Genomic DNA, 20,172 nt, shown 5'->3' on the forward strand with positions numbered 1-20,172 from the left:
TGTCGGTAAGAGTGTGTGGCTCTTGATCTTGGGATCTTGAGTTTGAGCCTCATGTTGGGTATGGAGAGTACTTAAAAAAAAGAAATTAAAAACAAATCAATAAAATAGCTTTCTAGAATGTGCCTTTTTGAGCACATGCTTTCCCTTTTCATTTTGTTGGTTGTCAGTCTTTTAGTCTTGCACTCTTTACTCTTGCAAAATCTTGACCACTGCTAAAAACCACAGTTCCTAAATTCTAAGTATTGCACACATATCCCTTCACCCACACTACACATATGTAGTACTGGACAGCAACGATAAGTGCAAAATTTATCTCACCGAATTTATTTATATCCCTCTACTTTATGCTCTTATTGGACTGGAACGTCTATTCATGTAATGATAGAAATACCGCATAATTATTGCTGGATTTTTTTTTAAAGAAAATAGTTTTCTTTCTTTTTTTATAATAGTTTCCAGTTTAGAAAGGAAGTACAAAGCACAGGGCGTTCCCCTGGCCTACCTCAGTCTCCCTGTCTTACACTGGTCACAACAAATGAACTAATACCAATACGTTATTATTAACTAAAATCTCTGCTTTATTTGGATTCCCTTCGTTTTTACCCAATGGTTCTTCGTGTCCCCAGATCCCACGTTCTATTTGAGTCATCATGTCTCCTGAGGCTCCTTTAGACTGTGACAGTTCCGCAGACTTTCCTTGTCTTTTATGGCCTGGACGGCTCTGAGGAGTCCCGGTCAGGCATACCGTAGAATGATATCCTGGTTAGGCTCACTTTCCTCAGGGTTATACTGGGGCTGTGGGCTCTTGGAAGCAAGACGCCAAAACCCTGTTCTCATCACATCATATCATGTGTGTCTATCATTAACATGGCTCATCACTGTTGATGCTGACCTTGACTGCTCGCTTGAGGTCGTGTTCGTCACGTTCCTCCACTGGACCATCCCTGTCCCATCTCCTCTGCGCTCTTCTCTTAGAAAGGAGCTCACTGTGTGTGGCCCTTACCTAAGGAATGGGGAAGTATGCTCTGCCTGCTGGGGGGTGGGCACTGACTTTTTTTCTTAATACATGCAAAATTAAAAAAAAAATTTTCTTTGCATGACATTTGGATACCGTTTTGCTTCTTTCAGACACTTCCCAAATCTTGAGAAACTTTCCCCTGTACAACATGTATCGTTTAAAGCAGCTTAGATATATTTGCAGTATAGTTTTTTCAATAACATTTGTTTCTAGGTATGCAATGAAATGCTTGGATAAGAAGAGGATCAAGATGAAACAAGGAGAAACATTAGCCTTAAATGAGAGGATTATGTTGTCTCTTGTGAGCACAGGGGTGAGTATTCCGTTTTGAGCACTGCTTGTTTCTGTATGCATGGGTGGGTTGGTTTTCTATATCAGGATAATTTATTTAAGATACAGGCATTCTTTTCCAGCACATTATGCAGCTAGCCAATTCTTGGGTGGGTTAGAATTTCTAGCAGGGAAGAGCAGCACTAAGTTAATATAAATAGTGTGTAATTCTCATATTATCTCTGTTTAATTTGGGAGTTCGAGAAGTGTTAGCGACCATCATCATCCCCACCCACGGCTTCTCCCTTCAGCGGCTGGGTTTATGGCTTCCTTTTTCGTGGAATGTGCTTGCAGAGAGGGCAGAATAAGCATGGCAACAATGACAGAATCACTTGAGTCGCGTTAAGAAGTGACTGAAAGATGGAAGACTGACCTAGAGAGGGAAGAGCGCAAGGAAAGCAGCTCTGGTCCTCTATAAACAAACCAAGAGTTGAAACAGCACGGATTACTCAGGCCTGAATTGTATCTGGGCCTGTCCCCAGTCACTAGACGGTGGCTTTATCGCTATCTCTCTTGCTGCTTTTTTACCTGCTGTGCACTTTGCTCATTTCCATTTCCAAGACCATGTTTCCACCTGCTGGACATTGTATTTGTCTGTCAACTGGCATTTTTAGCTCAGTGTGTGCCCAAAACTTTTACCCTGTGTCTTCTTGCAAAATAGTGTCCCGTTCTGGCTTCTTTTGCAGTGTATGGTATGACCCATGAGCAAAGCCTTGGCTCTTATTTATTTCAACAGAGGTATATAAAGACACCCAATAAAAACTCAGTGTCCAGCCTGGGCATGCCGGGGTGCACAAGCAATCCTGCCATCTGGCATCCAGGGGAGATCAGGGACTCGGGGTCTCGAAGGGAAGGCAGGAAATGATGGTGGAGTGGCCCGACTCCTGCTGAGTACCTCACATGTGAATTAAGGTTAAACACCCAGACAAGAAGGTTTATGGTGCAGTGAGATATATTGGGGAGGACATGGCCTCCAAATACCCCAGCTGGGTTCTAAATAGGGTCAACCTCACCCAGAGGATGAAGGAATCGGATTTTTAATGGTGAATCAGAGGATCTCTTTCACACAGTCTGTGGGCTCCCTGGCTAATGTTCCTTTTTTTTTTTTTTTTAAGATTTTAATTTATTTATTTGAGAGAGAGAGAGAGAGTGAAGTGTGTACAAGCACGGGGAGGGGCAGAGGGAGAGAGAATCTCAAGCAAACTCCCCGCTGAGTGCAGAGGCTGACACAGGGGTCTTTTCCAGGACCTGGAGATCATGAGCCGAAATCAAGAGTCAGACACCCAACTGACTGAGCCACCCTGGCGCCCCCTGTTGTTCCTTTCTTTCTTTCTTTCTTTTTTCTTTTTTTTTTAAAGATTTTATTTACTTACTTGACACAGAGAGAGAGATCACAAGTAGACAGAGAGGTAGGCAGAGAGAGAGTAGGAAGCAGGCTCCCCGCTGAGCAGAGAGCCCAATGCAGGGCTCCATCCCAGGACCCTGAGAACATGGCCTGAGCCAAAGGCAGAGGCTTAGCCTACTGAGCCACCCAGGCACCCCTGTTGTTCCTTTCTTAATATCACCTGACAGGCCCTGTGGGTTTTTTTGTTTGTTTCCACCTATGTTTATTGTATTGTGTTCTATATTATTCTAGCATGAGTGGTTTTAGGAAGGTTATCTGCTACTAAAGTAAAAGATTATCATAATTTAGCTCAATTGTAATAAGTGAAAATGCCATAGCTATACACAATTTCTGTCTGTGTGCCTCTGCCTCCCACCATATGGACATTAAGCATTTCAAACAAGAGTTGTCCTGTGTGTATGACCACGTTTTCAGCTAGTTGGCATAGACACCAAACAGCATGCACACTGTATTAGAATTGGTTCAAATGGCATTGGTTCCTCGTGTCTGTCAGGAATGCCATGGTCTTACATTTTAAACATGGGTGTGCACTTACTCCAGATTTTAAGTGGTAATTAAAATATTAATTTTTAATGAGTTATCTCCAACACCTTGGATATTTATTCTCAAGAAAGCCTATGGAAAAAGAAATTTTTGGTTTTAGAAAAATATACATGGAACTTTCATGTTGCATTTTTATTTCTATTTTTTCCAGGTGGAGGGGAATACAGTACCTCCTCAGTCTTACCCTCTAAGGGAATAAATGAAAAATGGGGCTTATATTGATCTACTGCTTTTGAGCTAACTTTCAGGAACTGTTTAAATTTTTTTCAAGAATCACACCTGGCTTTTGTTTTTGTTTTTTTGGGGGAATTTTGATGGTTTTTGTTTTGTTTTGTGTTTTACTTATCAATACATAATTGAACCAACAGGTATTTGGCTGGCTGAGTCAGAGAGCATGTGGCTCTTAATCTGGGGTTTAAGTTCGGGCCCCACGTCAAGATTACTTAAAAATAAAAGCTTTAAAAAAATAATATATAATTTAACCAAAAGAGTTGTAATAAAGCTATTTGGAATTCCTTCCTTCCTTCTTTCCTTTCTTTTGTTAATCAAAGGCCATGTTTTATGTTTGCTTTTTTTTTAAATGATCTTTCACTTAAAATGGCCTCACTAGATTAAACTTCAGATTAGCCTATATCAGCATGGTTTCCCAGGGTGTTGGTTTTGGCATGAAACTGAACTGAAGTCACTCGTTATAGTTTTCTTTTTATTGGAAGTTTTTTGGTTTTCCTTCCAATCTCAAATGGAGTGTTCCTTCCCCCGACCTTTCAAAGAGGCAGTGGGAAGTACTGTTCCTGGTTTGATTCAGTAATTCTAGAATAGTAAAAAGGGAAATCTTCAAGTTTCAGAACCAGGATAAGTATGTCCATACCTGGGAAAGAGCAGTTAGCCCCTTCCTGAAACAGGCCCATTCTGTCCTTGGAAATCTTCCTCATTCACTCCTTGAACCATATTGGAGGACCTAGACCGTGCAAGGCATTCTGCTGCAGGACGCGGGGGTCCCCCAAACATGACTTTGGTCCTTGTTCTTTAGAGCTGCACAGAATGAGAGAAGGTGATACTGGTCACCTGCTCCTCAGAAGTGTATAGATAATTAGGACCCATGGCAGAGCCGGCTGACAGGACCCAGTACTCAGGAGGCATTTACCAGGGTGGAGGTGACAGTGGATGCCCCTCGGAAGTCACCGGACATGCTAGCATGCGTCTAGGTCCCCAGCACCTCAGGAGGGTTTGAGGACTTCAGGGAAGGCCAGCAAAGCCGGGGTCTGAAGTGATGCGAGTTGAACGTGTTGAAGCTGGAGAGGGGAGAGACCAAACCGTTAAGAGCTTTTGAGGCCCGCTCTTAGGATTTAAGGAAATCTTACAGCAGCTGGAAACAAAAGGTTTGCAACAGGAAGATCACAGAAGCCTACCTCTGACTGCAGGGTGGAAAATTTTAACTACTTCATGGTGTATTTGATCACGGTGTCACAGAGTCGCTACAGAACATAGGCCACTTTGCTCGCTGCCTCCAGAAGACCCACTAGTCCTTATTGCCGTTAATTGATAATCAAGGCAAAACATCTTAACCATGATTACGTTGGGAACTCTACGTGCACCGTCATTAAATTGCTGCCTGTTTTGTCGAATTGGTCCGTATTTGGTCCTTTGTGATTCGGGCTTCACATGAGACCCAGGGTGGTGTCTGCCCAGCACTTGAGAGGTGAGGGGCTGTGGTCAGGGTGGAGACACCTGGATCTGACACTTGAGCTGAGCTTTCCCCTTCCATTGCTACAGAAACCCTGCCTTGGTAACCAGCATCCGGAGAACTGGATGAGGTCAGGAGACATGGGGTTGAGATCTTGGCTGCCTACCAGATTTCTTTGTGACCTCAAGCAAGTCATTTCCCCTTTTTAGGGCCTTCGTTTCCTTGTCTTAAAAATAAACAAGTTAGACCAGGTGATTTTTTTTTTTTAAAGGGCCCTTCCTCCTCGGCCTATGATTCTGAACAACAGACTGTTCATGTTCCATCTTCATAACATAAGATCTTAAGTGAACCTTTCGCTACTTCGTCAGAGCTCCCGTTAGAAGATCCTGTCCCATCCTGTTCAGGAATACCCCTGGGCAGGGTCCACTTGTGTCCGTGGTGGAGCGTGCAGTTGCTGTCCCTAGCTGGGAAGGACTCTAGCCGTCTGAAGCTCTGGGTCTACCAGCCTCTCCACGCAACATCTGAAGTGCATCAGCTCAGGAACTGGAGTGTGTGGGGAAGCCCATTAAAGAAGGAGCAGAGTGAGCCATTTTCAGCAGGCTCTGAGAAAGGTGGTTCTCGAGAACCACCTGTGGTTCCGAGAGGGATGGCAACCCCCAACCTGCCAAGGAGGGCCGTGTGGCTTTTTTTTTTTCTTTCTTTTTCTTTCTTTTTTTTTTTTTTTTTTTAGCCCACATGGCTTTTAACAGAAAAAGGAAAGCGCTTTTATTTTGCCTATTTAAAGCAAAATCAGGCTTGAAATCAGTAGTCACTAACACCACATCAAACAGTGCTTTGAGGCAAACTAGGTGATCACAAAATGGCATTCGTCACTTGTTCTGGAGTGATGTCCTCCGGAAGATACATGGAAATTGAATTCAAGTTCACGAATCTCTGGTATAGGAAGGTATTAACTCAGTTTTACTGGTCTACCCTTAAAACAGAGGTTTGGACAAAGCAAATTTAGTATGCAGAGTATTCTGTTGAAACTTGAATGTTTTCTATGGAATTTAATAATTTTTTGTTTCTGTTAAGAAAGTGGATATAGATTTTTTTGGGGGGGGGCCAGTTTTTATTTGAATTAGGTGAGTGCCCAGTATACACTGTATATGAAGAGCCTGAACAAACCTAGTCATAGATCCGGCTTAGCACTGATGAAGTTTCACAAGGGAACACGCTCCCTGTCCAGCACTCTGGTCAAGGGACAGAAAGTGACCCGTGTTCCAGAAGCCTCATGCCCCTTCCGGTCACTTACCCCTCACCCAGGCTAACCACTGTCTGAATTTCTAACACTGTAATTTCACTCTGCCCATGTCTGGGCTTTGTCTGAATGTTCTGTGCCTGGCCTCTGTCTCCCGGTGTCGCGTGTGAGATCCTTCTGAGTCATTGCACGCAGCAGCAGAGTGTCCCGCGGCTACATAGCAGAGGCCGGCAAGCTGTGCAGGGCCCATGGGCCACATCTGCCTTGCAGCCTCTGTTTCTGTACAGCCCATGTAAGAACCAGGAATGGTTCTTACATTCTTAAGGGATTGTATAGAAAATAAACAAAGAATACGGGACCGAGCCTGCATGAACCCTGTAGAAAGGGAAAACAGCCCCTTGCAAAAACGCATGCCAGCCGTGGCTGTCCAGTATTCCCCTGCACAAACAGACCATGATGCATGCATCCATCCTAACATCGATGGATAGCCGGATCACTTCCCAGGTCAGGCTGTTGCAAATAGTGCTGCGAGGAGGATTCGCAGGCTGTTCTCCTTGGTGCACAGCAGTCCAGGTTGCTGGGAGCAGTAAACCCAGGACTGGAAATGCTGGCTCATGGGGTTTGCCAACGGTGCTCAGCTTTGGCAGCTAGGACCGGTTTGCAAGAGCATCTGTACCACTGTGAGCTCCCAGAAGCCATGCATGGGAATTCCATTCCCGCCCTATCTTTCCAACCACTTGGTATTGTCAGTCTTTTTAATTTTAGCCATTCTCGTGGGTTTTAGTGATAACATATTGCAGTAACACATTTCCTTTGGGACCACTATGGTCCAGCATCTGTTCAGAGGCTTGGAAGCTATTGGATACTGTCTTATGGCAAGTTCCCATTTTAAAAAAAATTAATTAATTACTATTGTTACTATTATTCACTGCTGCCTTTTTTTTTTTTTTTGCCATTGTTCTGTTGGGTTGTTTGCCTTTTTCTTTATTAGAGTACCAGGGTTCTTCATATATTCTAAATATCAGTCCTTTCTTGTTCATGGATTGTAGATACCTTCTCCTACCCTGTGACTTGCCTTTTTACTCTCTTAAAAGTATGCTCTGAGGAACAGAAGTTCTTAATTTCATTGAAGTCCAGTGTAGCAACATTTTTACTGTTAGTGCTTTTTTGTGGCCTGAGAAATCTTTACTTACCCTAAGGTCATGAAGATACTCTACTTTGTTTTCCTCTAGAAGCTTCATTGTTTTCTGTTTAGATCTTCGTCTACCTGGAGTTGATTTTAATATGTGGTGGGAGGTAGGGGTGGCAGTTCACTTCCTCTTGTACAAATGCTCAGTTGCTCCAGTGCCGGTGATTGGAAAGACCACCCTTTCCCCCCACCTTGTTGTGTCATTTTATCACAAATGGATTGACCGTTTATGCTTGACTCTATTTCAGGATGCTCTGTTTTGTTTTGTGGGTCGGTTTGTCTGTCCTTGGTTACTACCACACTGTCTGATTTACTGTTGCTTTATAATAAATCTTGATACCTGGTGATGTAACTTTTCCAGCTTTGGTTTTCTTCTAGAATGCCTCTCCTTCTCTAGCTGTGTATATTTTTACATACATTTTGGAATCAGCTTGTTGATTTTCATTTTAATTAGAATTGCAGAGAACCTCTAGATTACTTGTGGGAAAACTTACATCTTTACAATTGAGCTATTCACTCCCTGACCCTGGTATATTTTTCCTCTTTGAAAAGCCAGTTGAATTCCCTTCTATGCTCGCTCAGTGTTTCAAGACAATAAAGTGGATAATTTCCTCCCACTGTAGTATGGTTCTTCCAACGTCAGAATCCAAGATTGACATGGGTATTTGACTAGCGAGAACAAAACTGTAGACCAACAAAAAGACCAGCAAGACAGCAATATTTTTCTATAGAATCTGGGTCCTTTGAAGAAGACGCAGATAAAAGGGTCATGAGTGAATCTGAGAGATGAGACCTTTGAATTCATCTTTTCCACTTAGTGCTCTGTCTCTATGCATTTTGTCCCATTATCAGATCTGTTTTGCTGGGACCATTAAGGTTACCACAGAGGGGTCTGTGCTCAACATACAGGGCAGCAGTGTGGATAGGGAAAACTATGGATGGTGTTTGATAGCAGATAGCATGCGCTTCCCGGGGCAGCTTTTGTTTTTCTTACAAACTCTTGCTTTTTTTCTCTAGGACTGTCCATTCATTGTCTGTATGACCTATGCCTTCCACACTCCAGATAAGCTCTGCTTCATCTTGGATCTGATGAACGGTGAGTGACACTCAGGAAGTCCGAACACAGGGAAAGACTTCGCCAGGACGTACACCTCAGCACATGCTGACCTGAGCTCCCTGGCGGCTTGGGTCTTTCAGGTCATGGAGTTCCCCCGAAGTTTAAGGAAACCTTACTACTCCTCAGGTTTCCCTCAGAATTCATTTTAAAATGTTGACCGCCATTGCCCTCTGGCCCTCCTAGTCTCTCACCAGGAAGTTGCATCTTCTGGAAAAGATTTTCATGAAATACACACAGTGAAGCTTCATTTTCTGGAATGCAGCTGGCCTAGATCTTTAATTAGCTTGTTTCCTGACCCTCAACTTTTAGGAATGAAATGCCTCATAACAACATGAGCCAAAGATAGAAGTGTATTTGGAAACCAACTTTGAAGGACTGGCTGTGGGCCAGCATGACTTCAGGCCGCATCTTCTGTACCCTGAGCCGAGACCAGCCAGCCATTGATCTTTTAAGCTATGAATGATGACCCTGCAAATGCAGAGAAAGTTCTAGCTAGAAAAATAGTTTTCTCGTATTAGAGAGTGACACGGTGTATATTCAAAGTGTTTTCAGTAACAAGAGTTTGAAATAGAATGTGTATAGTACAGCAGATGAATTACTTTTTTGTTTTTGGATGCTCATTTGAAGTTCTGTTATGTTCTGAGAGTTTGATTTAAAACCAGATCTATTCAACGACATGGAGGAATTTTCCAGACATAATAATGGCAATACCATTATTAAGCCAGATACCATAGCATGTCTCCTGTGTGATTACACGTACATGACACTGAGCACAGACAAAGCTAATGGATTGTGAGAAGTCAGAAAGGAGACCTCTTGGCCTAACCAGGGCGGTTGCTGAGGCATTGACAGGGAAGGGCACCAGGCAGCCTCTGGGACACCGGAAATCTTTGATATCTTGATCTGCCAGTAGTTATATGGGAACACTTGTGCATGAAAGGGAAGCTATGTAAGCCAAAACAGGGGCCCTAAAGTTGGCCACGCATTAACTCCTCTGGGTCCGTAGAGGCTGTTCCTTTACAGTTTATAAGAACATTCCTTTACCCTGTTGATGGCATTGTTTGTCTCTGTAACTTGAGCCCATAGGATGATTGCCTTTTTTCAACATTTAATTATGAAGAATTACAAACATAGGGCAAAAATGGAAAGAATTTTACTGGGCACACCCCAATACCCACCTCCCAGTTTCAACAGTTAAGATTTTACTGTGTCTATTTCCCAAATATCTATCAGTATGAGCATTTTGTTGCTCTGTGTGCTGCCTTCTTTACTGTCCACGGAGCCCATTGCTAAGCCATCCGCTGGATCATTACCTGGTTGGTTCAGTTATTAGGATGTAAATACTCAAAGCAGAAAAGCTAGCTGCCCTCTAGCCACCCACCCCGTGCAGGTGCATCTGGGAGCTGGGCTCCCAGTCTGACAGGGATGGTGGTGTTGTATATTGTCCTAGCCATCCCTGCATGAAAGTCTTCTAATGTTTGAGATGCCTCTATACTCCTTAAAGTGTTTTGTCAAACTACAGAAGTCCAAGACAGATATACAGACAAAGCAGAAGCAAAATTTGCCTTTTTTTCCAACCACGTCCTAACTATTTAGGATGGCAACAATTTTTGTTTCCTGGGAATTGACCCAGTTTGTATTAACCTCTGCATCTCCGGTTCCAGGAGGCGATTTGCACTACCACCTTTCACAACATGGGGTGTTTTCAGAGAAGGAGATGCGGTTTTATGCCACGGAAATCATCCTGGGGCTGGAGCACATGCATAGTCGGTTTGTGGTTTACAGAGATCTGAAGGTAAAGCACTCTGTTTCCCAGACCTGCACAGTAGGTATTGTGGCCCTGGGTCTCCGGACAGTCTCTTATCTCTCATGGGACCTGCCATTTCCCTCCCCTCAGCCCTGGTGAGGTCACATCTGTGTGATGTCCGTCTGTCCAGACTCTAAACTCTGTGGCAGGGACTCCTTTCCTTCCTAGTCGTTGCTATTAGCTCAGTGCTTGCTCCCCTGCCTGGGGCAGCACATACACTAACTCAAAAATTGTAATGAATTAATGGCAAGCAAGGTTGGAGTTTCTTGGCATTGCTGGTGTGACAATTAATTGTCATGCACTTAATGTTCACTAAGCAACTGGTTTGGCCATGGCTCTGTGTTAGAACTGGTGATAGATGGTGATGAAAAGCAGAGAACATGCATCTTCCGGGATTTATACATGGGTGTACCAAGATGCAGAGTGGCCAGAGCGCTAGCTTGTTGGAGGCAGAACTTCCCCTAACGGCCATTCTGAGGGTTTCACATTGTTTTAGGACCATCTTCAAAATCGCTAACAGATTTTTAGGTCCCTGAACTGTGGAGCCCCAGAAGGCTGTATCTAGGCTTCTCCATTCTTATTCTCTCTGGACTTGGAAAAAAATGCAGTGAGTCTATTCCAAGTTTCCCCCTTCCAGACCATGGCGCTCAGTCACGGGTTCTGCATTCATAAGGGAGCTAGGAGTTTACTCAGTACCTCCATGGTGACAGTCATCGTGAGAAGACAGGAGCAGAGATAAAAGGGACTTTGACAAATCGTGGAACTAATCCTGCAAATACAGAAATGTGCACATAATAATGAGGAGGAAAATGACAGGAGAGACAGTTTCTCGACAGGGTAACAACACTCGGGGGGAGGTGTTTGCCTTCTCTTTCAGATTCCTTCTCGATTGAATCCAGTGTAGCTGACAAAGATGTGTAGATTACGCTCCTTTCTCTCAGGAGCTGCTCTGTTTTGATTAGCTGTCTTCGCTTTGTAAGGTTGCCTTCCCAAGAGCCTAAAATATTATATTTTATTTTTGAGCCTCTTACTTTGTTACAAAACACTCTGTAAAATTTAAAGCTTTCTGCAAGGTTATATAAAATTTTCCCCTTAGTTTTCCTCTGAGCATGAAAGAGAAACAAATGTATTTTTGTTAAATTAGAAATAATTAGACACTGGTTGGCTCATGACAATTTCGCTTCCTCCTGTGAGTTTTACAGAGGAATAAACTACATGCTGAAGGCCCATGAAGCACTATTGTAATACATTTTAATTTAGATCTGTAACTGGTCTCTAATCATCTTTGTGCTGTATTTTTTTTGTTTTGTTTTGTTTTGTTTTCGAAGCTATTTAGTAGGCAGTGGTATTATTTAATTTCTATTCAAACTGAATTCTACTCACTCATGATTATTCATGCTTCGGCTTTATAATAGCGTGCCATTTATTTTTATTTCAAGCAAAACAATAGTTGATCTCCAGCGGAAAAATATTAAGATGACTGTAATTCAGTATATATGAAGGAGAGAAGCTTTGTTTTCCCTATTATGCCGGCTAAATCTAATGCCAGTAGATGCATTTCATCAGAGTTGTGGTCAGAGTCATCCTGGGTCATCCAGTGAGGTCCTGGGTTCTGAGTCTGTCCTCAGAAGCAGCAATGCCTCTCCTCGGTGTTGGTGCGGTGCTCTGGAACGTGTTGATTTCTTAGGTCCGTGCTGTACATTCTCGTGAGATTCCTTTTTGTCTTGTGCCTCGTGGGCTCATTCCCACAGGGCTTTGTCATTCACAGAAGCCGAGAAGCTGGTGGGCTCACTCCCTTTGTGGAGAGGCCCATGGCTCTGGCTGGGCCACTGTTCCCAGCAGGGGAAAGAGGTACTTTTTAACTCTGATGAACTATGCCCATCACCCCTGCAAGTGCCAAGCTCCTGGCCTTGTGTCTCGTTATCTCAGGAGTAGTCTCCTTTGTGTCTGTCATCGCCACTTTCCTGTGGGAATTAAACACAGATAGTATGACTTTCAGTATCATGCCCAGCTTAGAGGTGGTAGTGCAGTGTTCCTGTTTAGGTATAACGATAAGATACCACATGCCTATGGTTGTAGAAATTCTCAAAGCTGATGACAGTTTGGGACCTCCTGAAGATCATCTTGTCTTTCTCTTCAGCCTGCAAATATTCTCTTGGATGAACACGGACATGTCAGGATATCTGATCTCGGTCTTGCCTGTGACTTTTCCAAAAAGAAGCCCCATGCGAGTGTGTGAGTAGCACATCAGCTCTGTTCAGTGTTGACTGTTGTTTCTCTGCAGCGATGCCTTGATGGGCCCAGCCCTCAGTCCACTCACTTCCTCCCGCAGCTTTTTCTTGCTGCAGGTGGTTGTCCGTATGTGATCACGCTGGGCCGGGGGCAGGTGCCGTATCTCTGGTTATGGGAGCGCAGATCAGTGGGCTGTGCCTCCTTTGTCTTCAGGGAGCATGAATGGACCCACGGCGTGATCGAGGGGGCTGGGGTGCCTGTGGGGGGAGAGAGGGGCCTCCGCAGCAGACCCGAGCCAGTGCCAGCCATGTGACCCTAGTCAGTCCATTTACCTGCTTGACCCTCTACCTTCTCCTCTACAAAGCAGAGGCAATGCTAAGTCCCCACAGTTGTCCTAAGGTTAAAGGGAAGCCCATGTGCCTGGGAAGGTGCAGGGGCATCTGAGGCCCAGGGCTCAAGCATCTCTCTCCATCTACTTTCTCCTTCGTTTTCAAAATGGCTTTTTTTTTTTTTCCTCCAAAGGGAAATTAGGAACCCTTTTTTGTTTTGTTTTTTTAAATTAATAACACAAATCATCTGTTTGCAGGCCATGTTAGACTTGAGCATTAAGTACATCAGTCTTCCAACAGACCATGAAAAGGGAGCCCCCTGTCCCCCAGCCCTCGGCTAGCACCTGACCCCTCTGCACACCCTCCTCCGGGGATGGACAGCCCCTGTCCCAGGCCTCTGCAGAAGCAGGAGGGAATGCACACTGGTTTTCATTTCTGTTCCTTTGGTCTCAGTTTATCTGGGTGGAAAGTATAGACGTGTGTGCATTTTGTGGAAAAGCAGATAAGTGTTTCTTTATTCTTTTTTGGGGGCTTGGTAAATGTATCACTCTCAGCACTGAAATCCTTTTTTTTTTTTTTAAGATTTTATTTATTTATTTGACAGAGAGAAATCACAAGTAGGCAGAGAGACAGGCAGAGAGAGAGGAGGAAGCAGGCTCTCCGCTGAGCAGAGAGCCCGATGCGGGACTTGATCCCAGGACCCTGAGATCATGACCTGAGCCGAAGGCAGAGGCTTAAACCACTGAGCCACCCAGGCGCCCCAGCACTGAAATCCTTTAAAAGTACATTTTATTGTCCATCTTGAGCTAACACTCATCTCCGTTTTGAATGGGCTTGAAGAAACTCCCAGGGGGTCTCACCTCACGCATCCATGCAGAAAATCAACCCTAGGCCCCTCCTTCTTGGCTGTGGAGGTCAAGTGGTTCAGCACTGCTCTACCTGCAAGGGGCTACTTGAAGTCAGGGTCCCCTTTCAAAGCCCTGAGTGAAGGTGCATGGTGAATAACAGGGATTCTGTAAACAGGTTTCTCCCTTCCTACAGAATTTGGGGTCTGGTGATAATGGCATTGGCATTTTGCCAGCACTTTACAGTTATTAGGCCAGAGCCCTTGGTTGCATGAGCTTCTCTCAGCAAATTCATCAAGCATTTTTTAAGAGGGTGGTTTGAATTTTTAATGCGGTGGCTGTTTGGTATGCTAATTTCTTCAGTTTAGTGTAGCTACCATACGCATCTGAGAGTGCAGAAGAGTTAATCTTGCAAAGGAATGAATTTTCAGTGAAGGGGTTATTTATTTCCTTATAGAGCTGCACCCACTTAGTGTAATTCCCCTGCCAGCTCCGAGAGGTGGGCTGTTCTCGGATTCCACCAGCAGCTGTGGAAAGAGGTAGGATCGGGGAGGATTGGTTTCCATGCTTGCATGATGACAGGAAGGCCACTGTTCTACAAGTGCATCATCTCCTGGCCAAGAACAAAGGCTTTCGAGGCAGCAGGTCTGGGTTTGAATCCGCTTCCAAGTTGTGCCTCCTTTTTTCCCCATCTCTAAAAAGGAGATGACGGTGGCGTTTATTTCATCTGAGTGTTGTGAAGGTCAAGTCCACTGATGACTGCGACAAACTTTTAGGCACCTTTGGCTGGTGTGGGCAGCGCCTCAGGGACCCCTAAAGCTGGCCGTGTAGGCAGTGACTGGTATGTGGATGGTGGCGGGGCCAGCAGCCACAGCGCTCACCGTGCCACCGGCTGAACATCCACTGTTCCTGGCACGCAGGGCTGGCTGCTTCGAATATGCTCACATCATCACAGAAACGGTAGAGGTTACTGGTGAAGTAATCTACTTTGTGGCATGGAAACTGAAGTCCGGAGAAATGGAGGCGCTTGAACAGGGTCCCAGAGCTGGCACACGGTGGGGCTGGAATTGAAGTCTGGTTGTCTGACTCCAGAGCGTGGACTCCTTACCCCACACGGGTGAACTCCCCGAGGCTAGGAAATGGTCAACTCCGGACCCGATGAGTGCTGTTGGCCAGAATTTCACCATGGACATGGTTTCTCAAGTCTTTCCAAAGCTGTAGCTGTGATCTCGGACTTCACCCTGCTGGTCCACCTTTAAGGAGTTGAGTGGTTGAGGTTCCTGATTTGGGCTTCAACTGAGTGGGCCCGTTCAGGGGCTCATGAATTACTGTACCCTGGAAGGTAACTTTCAGGTACTCAGAAAGCAAAGAAAGACTTTTAGGATTGAATTTATTACCAGTGCCAGATTGGAGTTCCAGCTTGTTTTCTCCAAGAACGCGAAGCTGTGTCTCATGCCACAGTGTCTCAGAGCCTCCAGGCATTCTTTTGGGATTCAGAGTAGTTTGGATCTTCAGGGGGAAACGTCGGGAAGCAGCAGTCGCTGCTGTACAGGTAGAATCAGAAAGCCACACGGCTGGAGGCCCGGTACTGGGCTCCGGTTACGTCTGGTGTCAGCTTCGCCTCATGTTGGTTCTCGCACTCTTTTCCCATCCCAGAAGTGGGTTTTGGTCCTGGGAATCCTAGGCTCGCAGGTCACCACCAAGGTCTTTCTGGCTAGCACTGAAGTGAGCCCTTCCCCGAGAGTGGTTCAGATGCCCCTCCCAGAAACCTCCCGTGCCCTCTCAGCGTGACTGGCCGGCCTGATGCAGTCTGACTCTGGAGTCCGGACGGTGGAGTTCATCCAGGTGCTGGGCCTGCCGTGATGGACCAGCGCCCGTTTTTGCTGCTGCAGAGCCGTCTTCAAAGTGAGAATTCTTTAGACTGAGAGCACTGGGCCCAGTGCTGATCCTGGATCGGGAATGATTATGAGTGATCCAGGATCACTTTCTGAGCAGATTTTCAGTGAGCATAACTTAACCGTGATCCTAATAAAGGAAGACTAGAGATTCACACCACTGATGTGGATCAAGTTGTTCTTTTGTGCCAGCACCCTTCTAACCCCCTTATGTATGTGGAATCTGCATGTAAACCCTGCATGATAGAGGGGTTTCTTAGCACCCATCCTGTCCAGGAAGATCAGTGAGGGCGGACAGGTGGGAGGGCTTAGCTTTCGCAGGAATCCTTCCGGGCTGCGTCTTTGAAAGCCCCCCATGAGCTGCCTCTTGCTCTTTCAGATGGAACAGCGCACGCTCAGATCCTAAAGGAGGGGTGGCGAATAGAGTAACAGGAAGGATTCGGAGTTGCAGAATAGTGCAAATCAAAATAAAATGGTGGTCCTCCCAGGCACCTGGGTGGCTCAGTGGGTTAAAGCCTCTGCCTTTGGCTCATGGTCCTGGGATCAAGTCCCACATCGGGCTTTATGCTCGGCGGGGAGCCTGCTTCCTCCTCTCTCTCTGCCTGCCTCTCTGCCTACTTGTGATCTGTCTGTCAAATAAATAAATAAGAAATCTTAAAAAAAAAAAAAAAAATGGTGGTCCTCCCAAATCTTCTCAACTTCCTGAAAACCTCTCATTTGCTTAGTGGGCCCCTTTGATCAGTCCGCAGTCCTCAAAACCGGGCATGGGATTTCTCCCATCTTTTGTACCTGTTGGCGTGTGCCCCCCACTTCTTCCCCACCCCCTTGGGGTCTGTCACTCGCTGTGTTAGTAAGTAGCCCCCACCCTCAGCATGTGCCAGCTCAGGACCTTAGCATGGAGGTGGCGTTCACACCGGAGGGGTATCCCCATCCCTTCAGGTCCAGGGCACCACCTCTAGGCTCCTACTTATCTTCGCCTCCCCCAACCTCACTCCCACCCCTTGGATGGCCTCACAAGAACTCTGGAACCAACAGGAGACCCCTTCATAGCTGTAGTGCAGGAAGACTAACATGGTTCAGATTTTCCCTCCAGGACCAGAGCTTGCATGTTTTCATATTTATCTCATACTGTAACTTATTTATATTCATTCCTATACTAATAGGAATTGAGACAGGAAAGGCTGTTTTGTTCCATGAATCATGTTGTGTGGAATCCCCATTGTCCCCTCCCCTTTGTTTACAGTTGCTGCTGTTCAACAACTGACATCTGAGCCTCTTGGCTGAGCTGTTACTATTCTGTAAGGTGGGCGTGCTCTGGTAACTGCGTGTGCCCTTTCTTCTCCCTAGAGGCACCCATGGGTACATGGCTCCCGAGGTCCTGCAGAAGGGGACAGCGTATGACAGCAGTGCCGACTGGTTCTCCCTGGGCTGCATGCTTTTCAAGCTCCTGCGAGGGTGAGTGAAACGCATCCTTCTATTACTGCCACCGCGGCTTGTCCTCAGATCAGAACCCAGACCGGTTAGACAGTGTTAGACTCTAATATCATTTGAAATCACACATGCAAACCTAGACGATGACCAGGGCTCTTCCTGCCTTCTCAAACCGAGAGCTTTGCTCCCATTAACTTTTAGGCAAAAGCTCACAGTTTCATATTTTTGTTCCATACCTTGTAGGAATGTCAGCACATTTAAACCTAAAGGAAGACTGCTTTGAAGTGGGCCCATTGATTTAGGATATTTTGGATAGTGATTTAGGATAGGTCCCCACTACTTGGAGCATAAGAGTTATTTTAAAATGTAGATCATTGAAGAAAGTAGGAGAATCTTTCTCATTAGGAGTCAGTTACTCATGAATATCTTGCCAATGGTAAGTGTTTTGAGGGAAGGACTTGAGAAAGGACTGAGACCCAAAGTGAATGGATTTTAGAAGTGCTCAGGTATTCTGAACCCTGCTGAAGTTAATTCACCTTTCGTAAAACACAAAAACGAAACTGCATAATTTCATGTTTTTAATTAATTTAATCACCACCAAAGACGGTGAAACAGAACGAAAGGATTAGGGAATAAAAGCACTGTCCAAAGCATGTCCTCATGTTGAGAACAATGATTATGTTCACATTTTCCCATTAATTTTAAGAATTTTCAGCCAACTGGAATGGAAATCTTAAGTTTTGAAAACATGTTTTTGGTCATCCTTGTCCACAAGGATACAAAAAGCACTTGATGTTAACATTTCCTGGTCAAGACCCTCCTTCTCCTATTTCTGTTGTGAACACGGGTCTGGCTGTTTGCTGAGCGCTTGGCATTTCCACTGGGAAGGCTCGTTGAGCACTGCCACATCTTCTTACCATAATCAGCACATTCAGCAAAGGGGCTGGATTCCATGTTTCCCCTCAAATTAGGTTCCCAGCACTCTGGCCACTTCCCCAGGACCCCGGTAATCTAGTTGTTCTCTGCTCACTGTTTTCACTGGGGAACCAAAATCATGTTACTGCCCAGAGAGTCAGGTCCTGTTGGTCCTTAATTGAGTTACTGTATTCGTGGAGCCTGGATGGCCCTAATTTCCATCATCAGACTTGCTGACCTAATTAGAGAGAGTTTCTGCAAGACAGGCCAGAGAAAACCACTTCCCACGCGAGCCGTCCTTCCACCCGGTGGAGGCTCTCTGTGAGAGGTGAGTGCACAGAGACATGCTTTGGGTCTCTGTTTGGCCCCCCAGGAGATGGGGCCAGAGGTGCAAAATCCATACTTCCAGAATTTTGAGACAAGAAAACTCCATGCAGCAGCGAAAACATCAGCTACATCCAGTCAAGATTGGAAAGTCAGTAGTAAAATGTCCCTGGGAAACCTGCCAAGCCAGGTAGTTAGGGCTTGGTTCATGTCTTTGTTTTGTTTGATTCTAGTCTGTTTATAATAATGCCCACCATATCACTCAGGGATGATTGGGCATGACACCGTTTTTTGGAAGATCTGAAGATATAGTTATGAACGATATGCCAGCAGTGTGATCGGTGGCTAGTAAGGTGCACCCAGCTGTATCTGGCCACAGGTCAGCTTCCCAGTACTGAATCAGGAGGGAGTTACTCCTCATGGGTCCTCGATCGGGCTCAGTGGAGTCACTGTGTTTGCTGCAGCTCCTGTCAAGAGGGGTGTTGGCCGACAGGAAGACATCCAGAAGGTGTTCCTGAAGATGGGTTGAGAGGAAAATGGTGAAAGATCTAGAAACTGTGGCTCATATGGAAAGGTTGGAAGAACTGGGTGGTACATGGCTTAGGGGAGCCCTAATGGTTGGCTCCAGCTGGCTGAGGACCCGTCTTCCCAAAGGGTTATATTCATGCTGCACCATTCCCAAGAGCAGGCGCTCTAAGGAGGGGAAGATGTCAGTTCAACACAACAGTAGCCACTCAGGCCTTTGAAGGAGCTTTGTTCTACGTTGTGCCTCACAGGCAGTGAGGTCCCTCTCACTGTCTGGCGACCATCTATTGAGACTGGCATACAAAGAAACCTTCCAGTGTGTAATAGAAACAGGACTAGAGGAACCTTTCCCACTAAGATATGTGATCTTCTGCCATTCTCTGCCTTGCTTGTTCAGAAACCTTTCACAGGAAAGGGTAGAACACAGAAACCAAAGGGCAGGGAGAATGTTTTTTGATTTAAGTGATTTAGAGTCGACCTGGTAAGCATTTACTGAGTAGCTAGAATATGCAGGAGACTGTGCTTCATGTGCTGGGGAGAGGAAGGGAAGCGGGGGAAGGAAGCCACGTCCCGTCCATAAGGAGCTCGCAGGAGAGTAAAGATGTCCACACACAGGAGCAGGGCAGACTGCAGTGTCCCGGGGGTACAGAAATGAGTCCCAGGACTGACCTTGGAGAGCAGAGCTGACTCCACACAGATGATGCTCTTTGAAGGGGGCCTGGAAAGGGTTGGCAATTCCAAGACTGGTGCAAAGTAAACATGTTTTCCTGTGGGGAGCAGACAATATGGGGCAGTTTGTCTTTCCTCAGTGGTGACCTGGGCAGGGAGGTCATGCTGGGAGAGGAGGTCGAAGAGACAGGGAGAGCCTTTCAAGAAGGGAGAGCCTATGCATTGGGGGAGCAGGGGCTTTGTTCTTGAGGCCCCAGAGACTGGAGGCTTTTACGCAGAGGAGAAACATGGCTGGCTGTTTGTCAGAAGAAGGTGCTCCCAGCATCATGCCTGTAGCCCTGGAGGAGGGAGATGGGAGACAGGGGTGGGGATCCACAGGCAAAAGGCCAGGACCTGTGGGCCTGGGACCAGGAAGGAAGCAAGTGGCCTAATGATGTTGTTACGTGGATTGGTGGGTGGTGGTTGCTGTGCTTTTCCAATGGGTGCTCAGATATGGAAGCTGAGGGGTGCTCCTTGGCAACACCTGGAGACATTTTTGCTTGTCACAGCTTTGGAAAGGGCTACTTCTGACATCTGGCGGGTGAAGGTGAGGGTTGCTGTGAAACATCTTACGACACACAGGATGGGCCCTGCTGCCTCCAGCACAGCATTGCCCTGCCCAGAAGGCCAGCAGT

General features: G+C 45.8%; 1 protein-coding gene across 3 annotated transcripts in view; it reads left to right on the top strand.

Moving 5' to 3' along the window:
• The window catches only part of GRK3 (G protein-coupled receptor kinase 3), a 122,629-nt gene that overhangs the window by 78,845 nt on the left and 23,612 nt on the right, over positions 1-20,172 (top strand). For all 3 annotated transcript variants that reach the window (XM_013063483.2, XM_045081484.1, XM_045081485.1), the window contains 5 exons: positions 1,232-1,331; positions 8,427-8,505; positions 10,191-10,321; positions 12,474-12,568; positions 16,982-17,089. In XM_013063483.2, coding sequence (XP_012918937.2) covers positions 1,232-1,331; positions 8,427-8,505; positions 10,191-10,321; positions 12,474-12,568; positions 16,982-17,089 — 513 coding nt within the window. The remainder of the gene's footprint in view (positions 1-1,231; positions 1,332-8,426; positions 8,506-10,190; positions 10,322-12,473; positions 12,569-16,981; positions 17,090-20,172) is intronic.

Source organism: Mustela putorius, unplaced genomic scaffold (genome assembly GCF_011764305.1).
Source record: "Mustela putorius furo isolate JIRA1106 unplaced genomic scaffold, ASM1176430v1.1 tig00000578_pilon_pilon_pilon, whole genome shotgun sequence".
NCBI classification, from domain to species: Eukaryota; Metazoa; Chordata; class Mammalia; order Carnivora; family Mustelidae; genus Mustela; species Mustela putorius.